This window comes from Cibotium barometz, chromosome 21 (assembly GCF_041138505.1).
Source record: "Cibotium barometz isolate CiBa-2024 chromosome 21, ASM4113850v1, whole genome shotgun sequence".
NCBI lineage: Eukaryota > Viridiplantae > Streptophyta > Polypodiopsida > Cyatheales > Cibotiaceae > Cibotium > Cibotium barometz.
Window position 1 is genome coordinate 3,558,952 of NC_141066.1, and position 9,241 is coordinate 3,568,192.

Sequence of the window (9,241 nt, forward strand, 5' to 3'; positions counted from 1 at the left end):
ACTTTTAGAAGACCACTCTCCAAGCTAAGACTTAGTAGACTATCTTAAGTGTTTCCCCTATTTTGGAGGGGGAAACCTTATACCTAGTATGGGTGCTGGAAGAGGTACATTTGTAGCATTGTAAATGCCCTTTGAGATTGGTTGTTGTGTGGGGTGTGTTGGCAGTGTGTTGAGCTTTTGTGGCCGACATGATAGCTTGTTGTTGTTGTGGTGGCGCTAGTAAAGCTAGCAATGGCTTGCAAGCGCGTTCAACACTATGAGATGTCATGACCATAACGACCGTAGAAACTACAGTTTCCTTGGTATCGTGCTCTCAAGATTAGACACTCACTTATTATATGAGCTGGTAGGCATATAAAACACCAATGCAGCTCTCTCCTTGGATACATATGTACGTTCTCCATAGCTTTTTTGGCCCTCATCTCTTCAGCACTTTCATGAAGTCCATGAAATTCATTTCTTCCAAAGTGCTACCTTTAGCCAAGGGTTTAGCCATTATCACTGTTGAAGCAACCGATTTCATGTTCGATGCTCTAGCTCCCTTAATCATTAGATTATTCTCTAGCTGGATGGCATTAGCTATGATTTCATCCAATGTGGTGATACCTGTAAATGATTAAGCCATTATAGATCTCCTTATAGCTAGATGGCATTAGATGTGACTTCATCCTATGTGGTGATACTTGTAATGATTATTGTTGTATTTCTTCTCGGGTTCTTCCATCCCAAAGTTTTTGCATATGTGGGGGATCAACAACTGTAGAGCAGCTATTGGAGTGAGGTCTATCTGGCTAGGAATATCCACATGGATGCTCCCTTCTAGTAATGAGGTCTCATCAGGGATTGCCCGAGAGTTCACCTCAACTTCTACATTCATTGGCCGGATTGTGTCATGAATAGACTCGGAGGCAGCAAAACCGAAGCTGAACCCTTGAGGTAACTAGCATGCGGTTGAACAAGCTAGGGATAGATCTAGCAAACTCATCTCGAGTGGAAAGTTTTCTCCTTAAGTCCTGATATCCCTCCATTGCACTGTACTCCAACGAGGAGTCACTTGTAGCAATCATGGGTCCCTACACTACGCTAAATTATTGGATTCCAACCGAAGGCACAGAGCCGAGTATGGGTTGGTTTCTATTTTCGATTTTACCGAAAGGAGTATTTTTGGAATCTTTAACTTGTAGGCCTGCCTAAAAGCCTGTGCACATTGAATGTGGTAAGCACATCCCGAATTATCCAAATTTGGTTAATATCAAGATTCAAATTTTTGTGACTAGTAGCCTAAAAGGCTGTACGCATTAAATGCGGCCAACCAATCAAGATGCTCCAAATTAAAAAGAAGATTAAGACTAATTAACCTACATAATTGTACTAACATAAGAACACATAAAAAAACAAAAAATTATGTGTTATAAATCCTCCTCTAATTTCAATTTTTATCCCAATTTTGTCATGTGAGGAGTTGAAATTAGGATAAAAACTATACTACGAATCCAATTCTAAGGTCTATTTAACCACATTCTTTCCACTATATGCTCATTTAACTGTCTTCTTATTTCAAAAATGTAAAAATACATAGAAACCAAAAATTATAAAAACACCACAAATTAAACACAAATTTGTAATGATGAGAAACACAACAAACCAAAAAAACAAACACCTTTCCCAAATTTTCTTTCTTCCATTTTTACCATTCTTGAAAAAAAAATAGAAACATAACAGAAATTAATCGTATACACATGTATTCAAAATACATAGTGACTATGCGATAGGACTATTCCCCGATATAGCAACGTCACTTCAAGGGGGCCCTTACACCACGGGAAAGGTGCAAGGAACGACCAAATGTCGTAGGGCTTTGCCCAATCGCACTTGGGAGTACAAACAGCTCAACCAAGAAGCCAATTTACCATGGCCTAACGCACAAAATGCAAACAAGAGTATGTCACTCACCTTGTTGAACGATGGTTGATGGGATTCTCGATGACTGTCATCGCTGCAAGAGCACCTGAGAGCTCCACTCCACCGCCGCCGTCACACTCCAATGAAGGCTCGATCCTCCTCTCACTCAATCTTTCTCACATACACAATGAGCATGTAATAGCTCTAATTAGTTTAGGTAAGAGATTAGGCTTGCAAAGAAGCAAGAGAATGGAGAAGAAGAGCACTGTATTAGCTGCATAAGAGAATGAATGGTGAGAATTACAAATTGGCCCTTATCTTAGTCCTAAGCATTCACACCTAAGCCGGCCATACTTAAAATATAGATCGCTACCTATCCAAGACCGCCTAGACTTGTGCAAACACAAATCTAAGCATGCAATCTCAATAATTAATCCCGTGGCATACCTTTCATAGACAAGCGACGATCTCATACATAAAATATACAATATTAGCATTTCTAATACCAATGGCCAAATAAAGTAATGGTTGCCAATGAGTGACGTCGACGCTTGAGAGATGTCCATGAGAGTTAACAATGGAATATTTGCTTATCTTATCAAAGTTTAAGTAATAATAGATTGGCGAGAGCCTAAGATGCTCAAAGAAGTCAAGAGATTTCTATGGTTAACATAACAATACTGTATCTTTATAACCCAATATGCTCAAATAGATTCTCCACTAACCACTTTGCTAAAGAACATCATCCCATTTCAATGGACCCCAATGTGTCAAAGTACCTTTGACAAGCTAATATAATGAGCCTAATATTGTAACCAACTGGTTTCAGCAAGCCATTTGAAGTAGTCACACTGATGCAAGTGGATTCGCTATAGTTGGTATTCTCATGCAGGATGGTAACGTGTAGAGTTTTCAATGAATCTAGAAAACTCAGGCCATATGAGAGGAATTAAGCTCTCCATGACCTAGAGTAACTTGCAATATTTCATGCATTGAAGCTTTGGAGACCCTATCTTTTGGGCAAAGATTCAATCTTACAACTAATCATAAGAGCTTAAACTTTGCAAGAATTTAACTTCGAAATCAAATATAGACCATGAAAGGAAAATGTCATTGTAAATGTGCTCAACAAGACAACCTCCCTGTTTGCAATCATTGTGATCACTAATCCCCTGACAAGTAAAGTAGCACAAAGGATTGGTCAAAACAACTTTTTTTCACCCATCGTAACCTTACTTGAGTAGTAGACTAAGACTCCACTAGAATTAAGGAGAAAGGATTCATGAAGGATATAAGATGAAAGACGGATGTTTGTAACAATCAACCATATCAAATGTGGATGTGCTAAAGAGGAAGATTTTAACAAAAGCACATAACAGTTTGATTACAAGACATCCAACTTCCATAATAACTTGCATGTCAATCAAAAAGTGTTTCGTTTGGCCTAGACTCAAAAGGGATGTATTGTACCGTGTGTGCCAATGCTTAGTTTGTCAAAGAGTCAAAGCTGAGAGATTTAAGATGCCTAGTAAATGGCATATATTAGATGTACCTTAGAGGAAATGGAAATGTATAAACATGGAATTCGTCTCACCGGGTTACCACCAGTCAACTCAAGATATGAATGATTCCATCTTAGTAACGGTAGACAAATTAACCAATGTTGTTCATCTAATTCCCATTATGAAGACTTATACTACCTTAGATATTACTAGAGTATTTTTGAAAGAAATATTGAGATCATATAGGTTTCCCCGACAAAGAATTGTAAGTGATAGAGATACCAAACTCATTTCAAGGTTTTGGACCACTTTCTGTGAAGCAGCCATCGTCATACTTCACTAGATCTTAGCATTGCTTATTACACTACCTTAGATGTATGCATACATGATACTTCCAAAGTTACTCTAAAATCATCAAAGTAGATGTGTAAAGATGCATGCAAGCACGCACACATTTGAACTTTCCCTCTTGAATTAGCTTAGAGCATTATAAGCAAGTGTTGGCACACCCCATGCTGCCAAGTAAAAGTAATGTGGTCATCACATGACTCTTCTTTCCCTTAATATTGGAAAGATCAAGCTTGGAGGGACACACATTTGCATACAGACAGTACATGCAAATTTATGACAACTCTCTTTCAAGCAAAATGACAAGCACCAATGCAGACAATTACTTTTTTTTTTACGAGGTGTCGGGGTTGGGACTCACATCTTCTTGGGCAGGTGGGGCCGTGAGATAAAACCACTCAAGTAAGAGCCCACGCACCAATACACATTAGCTGATGTGAGGGCTTGAAATCACCTTCATGAGAAGGTATACTAGGCCTTCACAGCAAGAGCTTTGCTTGAGAAAGACTGACATTTTCAGCGAACTGACACCCGCTGAGAGGCAGCTAATTGCTGCAACTGTTCCATCTTCCTAGCATCATCCAAGCGTCCCGCATTCCTCAAACCAAAACAAATCGATCGATACGTCCAATCATCAGGTGAACATCCAAATTGAGGCATCTCATTAAAGCACTCCAAAGCGTCATTGATTCTATCTGCCCTTACAAGGGCTGCAAGCATAGAATTGCAAACCACCACATTCACACACTTCCCAACATCCTTCAAATCCCTGAAAATCTTCCAAGCTGCCTCCACAGACCCAGACTTGCCAAGCCCATCAATCAAACCGCTGTACGTATATGGATCCGGACCACACCCTCTTGCTTCCATGTCCTTGATGAGCTTCTCTGTGTAGTCCGCCATACCGGCTTTTGCAAATGCATGAATCAAGCTGTTGAAGGTGATTGCATTGGGTAGACATCCCAAGCGCTCCATCTCTTGGAAGTATAAATAACCTTCCTCAAGCTTCCCTGCCTTGGCCAGGGAATCTATGAGTGCACTGTAAGCAATCACATTGGGATCATATCCCTTGTCCTTCATTTCATTGAAGTAATGTAATGCATCATCCACATCCCCCGACCTGCCCATTGCAGTGACAATAGCCGTATAAGTGACCACATCCACCACACCAGGTTTGCCTTTGATTCTCTCAAACAATGATTTGGCTGCAGCCAACTTCTTTGCCTTCCCCAAACTATGTATGAGGATGGAGAATGTGTATGAATCCGGAAAAACGCCTTCATCAGCCATCTGTTCCACAATATAGCTAGCTGCATCAATGTGTCCTGACCTCCCGAGTGCTTTAAAGAGTGTGTTATAGGTTATGAGATTTGGCCTGATACCAAAACCTCTCATATCTGTCCACACCTCATAAGCCTCGTCGATTAGATTAGCCCTGCCCAAAAGGTTAATCAATGTACTAAATGTAATAACATTTGGATCAACATTCTTCTTCTTCATAACATCGTATAGTCTTAGAGCTTCTGTAAGACTACCATACTTGCCTAACATGTCAATGAGAGTGTTGTAGGTTACCACATTGGGCTGCACATCTCTATTCTCCATTTCTTTAAGTAGTTTCATGGCATCATCCAATCTACCTTCAATTGCATAACCTTTCATTACAGCATTAAAAAGAGTGGGCCTTAGGGCACCCGATTTCAAAATAAGCTCCTGTAAGAGTGTGTAAGCTATATCAACTTCCCCACTCTGGGACCAGGCAAAAATTAAATCATCCAAAATGCTTGCATCCGGGACTCTTCCCTTTAATTTGAGCTCCATATAAAGGCTATATGCCTCTTTTGCATGCCCCGATTTCACAAGGCTTTGTATTAGAGATTTGAAGACCCCCATAGGAGAGCCCACACCATAAGCTTTTGCCTCTTGAAGAAATTTGCATGCCTCTTCTATGTGTCCTGCCCTACTGAGGCCAACCACCAGCGAAGAATACATAGTCTTTTTATAGAATCCACCCATACCCTTCATTTGAACAAAGATTTTATATGCATCTTCTAAATGCCCTAGTCGAGTGAGTCCCCTTACAAGGTCAAAATGCGCATCTGCAGTGGCTAGCTCATCTTTTGCCTTCATCTCTTTGAAGATCCTGTGAGCTTGCTCTACCTTGCCTTCCTTGCAGAAAGAGATAATCAGGAAGCTTTGATGTAGAATTTCCTCAGATATGGCTTCATGGTTCCCACTTTCATCTTTCCCAGGTGAACCTGATAAGTCTTTACTTTTATCTTTGGAGTGGTCACCTGAAGTGCCTGCAGCAAGAGAGAAAAGTGAGCATCTTAAGCAAAACCAACTAAAAGCTCTCTCTCTCTCTCTCTCTGACCCTTGACAGCAGCCCCCTTAGCCAGAAGATATGCATCTTTAGCACGACTAAAGAGACAAATGTTTTCAGTCTCACTTTCAACAACCTTCTCTCTTGCGCATTGGTTAGACAAGCAGCAACATATGGGGCAGCTTCTAGGGCAGTAGACCTTACATGTCCAAAACGCTGGGTCTCCATGCTAAAACCTCCATTTCAAGGCCTGAAATGCGTTTTGGCTGTTTAAGCAATTCCCCGTTTCTAAAATGGTACATTTCAGTTGTTTCAGCCATTTCCACTTCGCCGTTCTGGCTTCTCCCAGACAACCACTGGGATTCCCCACAACCCCCCACCCCACTTCCTTTCTTCTCCTTTCCCTACCTTCCTTCCAAACCCAACCCTCCCCCCCCTCCCCCTTTTCCTTCTCATCTCCTCCTTTCTTCTCCCAACTCGTACCTCCCTAGCTGCTGTGGTGTTTCCCCTGCTGTTTCCATTTCCCCGTTTCCCATAACCATGCTAGCAACACCTTTGTCCACTCCTCTGCCTGCACTACCTTAAATGGACTAGTCAAATAAGACTAATTTGACTGGGCTATCTTGACTGGCACATCAGAGTGAGCTGGACTCCTGGCAGGAAAGGGCAATAAGCCTCTTTGGAATCCTCCTGTAGCTGACGAAGAGGTTTTGTGTCTTCCCTATGAACCCCTTTTCTGGCTTTTGTTCAAACTGTGGGAGGTAGCCATTTCATCAACCCAAGCTTAGTGTGCTTACTTTGCTCAGCTCGAACGGGTGAGCTTCCTCTCTCCGTCTACCCATCATCAACATTGAATGTGCAAACATCCCTTGCATGAGTCATGACATTAGTTAAGAAAAAAAAATCAAGAGTTAAGCTGGTTTTAAAACACAGTTACAGCATGTGTGGAGACTAAATTGTGGAGGTCACTAATGCTGTATACACAACATTCCAGGGCGGGAAGCGAGAGGGAATGGACATGGAGAGTACATTACCCAGCAAAATGGGGAGCTGCACAACCCATGTACATCCCCTGACTTCATGATCTGGGGTCCTGCAGTGCAATGATGGTGAATGCTGCATTGGTGTTTGTGCTCCACATCAGATTCTGCCGTGGGGTAATGGTGACTACTGCATTGGCATCTGCTGTACATCAGATCTCCTCAGAATCTGCTCCTTTTTCCAGTACAATTTCCTTGGAATGTGGAATAAGAACAGGTGAATCAATTAGATCTCTCTTCTCATTAACATGTAGGAAACTTAAGGCCTGGATGAGCATTCCAAAGGCCGCCGACCATGACACTGGATGGGAATGATTGCCCATTCGGACAGCTTGGATGCCCCCCCATGGATGCACAAGGGTTGTTTTGTATCCAGCCTAATTATGTAAAAAGCATTTATCAGTCTCACTTTTGACCCCAATTCAGTACACAGAACATACAGAGCCGTGTCTGCAAGAACATTTCGAATTCTATTTAGACAACAATAAAACAAGGCATATTTGTGTAATGACTCACTGTATCGTAATCGCTGCTTAGTAGAAGCTGCTGCTATCCTCTCTGCATTGCCCCCTCCTTCCGTGCTAGATCCAGAAGAGAATCCTCGATCCCGCGACCGGGCACCTCTGCGGAGCACGAAGCTTGTCATAGAAAACTTCCTGGCCTGATACATTTTATCGAGTTCGGGTGTCCACCAAAATCTTCCTACACACTGAGACGAGGTGAGAAACATGCGGAAAACCCCTAAAACACATCATTCACATTCTGGCCAGCTGCAAGTTCAGATCAGAGGGAGATTGAAGTGGCTAACACAGACACGTAAAAACTACCCTTACACCCTAACCAAAATGCAACACAGAAAACGTGAAAAAGGAACGCGGAATACCGTAAAAATAATCTCACACCCGGCGTGGGGAAGCGCCAACCTAACACGCGAAAACGCGTGGGCATAACAATTGATTTGTACAGAGATGAAGAGCTTGTTGTTGGGCGAGCATTTCCAAAAGCTTTTGCTGCGACCCTTCCAGCTGAAGCTTACATGGTGCTTCGATGGGTGCACTCTGAACTAAACGAAGGAAAGGTTTTTGTTCAAATATACTGTAGGGTTTAGTGCATGTATAGTCTTGCTATTTCTATCAAAGTAAAGCTCTTCAAATTAAAAAAATAAGAAAATGTATCATTGTTTTTTTTATCAATTTTTTTGGGATCAATAATAATTATATATATTAACTTAAACTGTTCAAAAGCTGTAATACAACCTCAAGGTGCAATATCCATATTTACTACTCCTTCTCAACCTCATTCAAAATTTTACACAAAAATTCCCATCTCTCATCTTCCATCAAAAAGCAGGACTGTTCCCAAGATATCTGATACCCCAAAAGTATGCTAGTCTCTATCATAGCTTTTGTAGTGCATCCACGAGGGACTGTTTTTCCAGCATTCCCCCTTTCTTGGACGAGACTTAAACAGTGGGTCTAGTTCCAACTAGGTTTTCTATAAAAGCAACAAATGTATGATCAACTTGTTTTTCTTTACAGTACCACCTTAGAGTTTTTGGTCCAAACTTGGGAGGCCTTTTCTTCCCTTCCCAACATCTCACCTGCACCACACAAACCAGAGTTAGGGGTTTATTCCTAGTATGTTTGACGCTCACCAAGCACTAGGGCAAAATTCAGATCATATTCCTTTGCAGACTCTGAATCAACAAATTTCAAAATAATTTAATATGCATGTGTGAATAAAAAATTTGCACCTTAACAAAGAATGTTAAATGGCAAAGCCAGGAGCTAAAGAGTCCGAGGCACAAGTCTCAAAGGCTACAATAGCCCTTGAAAAGACTAAAGGACTGTAACCAAAGATCCAAAAGAAGAAAACTTCAAAGATCACACAAAAATGCACCATATGATCAGTTGTCACAGGTAACGACGTCGTGACCATTTAGAGTGGTTCAAATGATAGCGTCGGGTGGTCTCCCACTCAAACTAACTCTTCCCAAAGAAAAGAAACCCATTGACTATACAAACCTTTCAAAGAAACTCAAAGAGTACCCCAATCCCATTTTGGAGAAGGGGTGAATGAAACAAGCCCAAGCATTGAGGAAGGGGTGAATGAAACAAGCCCAAGCA

General features: G+C 41.4%; 1 protein-coding gene across 5 annotated transcripts; it reads right to left on the reverse strand.

The window, feature by feature from the left end:
* Positions 1 to 3,858: 3,858 nt before the first annotated feature.
* On the reverse strand, positions 3,859 to 8,214 carry LOC147626769 (uncharacterized). 5 transcript variants are annotated; one of them, XM_086815318.1, is made up of 3 exons: positions 7,999 to 8,214; positions 7,632 to 7,813; positions 3,859 to 6,055 (listed from the first exon to the last, which is right to left on the reverse strand). In XM_086815318.1, the coding sequence occupies exons 1-3, from the start codon at positions 8,061 to 8,063 to the stop codon at positions 4,269 to 4,271; spliced, it is 2,034 nt and encodes a 677-aa protein (XP_086671444.1). In that variant the 5' UTR covers positions 8,064 to 8,214; the 3' UTR covers positions 3,859 to 4,268. The 5 variants fall into 5 exon arrangements, with proteins under 5 accessions (XP_086671444.1, XP_086671442.1, XP_086671443.1 ...); XM_086815316.1 differs by having other exon boundaries at positions 7,632 to 7,817; XM_086815317.1 differs by having other exon boundaries at positions 7,632 to 7,824; positions 7,999 to 8,193.
* Between the last annotated feature and the right edge of the window lie 1,027 nt (positions 8,215 to 9,241).

Coding starts and splice junctions, on each gene's coding strand:
- LOC147626769 (XM_086815318.1), bottom strand. CDS start 8,063: ATGCCCACGCGTTTTCGCGTGTTAGGTTGGCGCTTCCCCACGCCGGGT. Junction 7,814..7,998: donor GGTGTGAGATTATTTTTACG/GTATTCCGCGTT, acceptor GTGTGTAGGAAG/ATTTTGGTGGACACCCGAAC. Junction 6,056..7,631: donor TAAGCAGCGATTACGATACA/GTGAGTCATTAC, acceptor CTCTTGCTGCAG/GCACTTCAGGTGACCACTCC.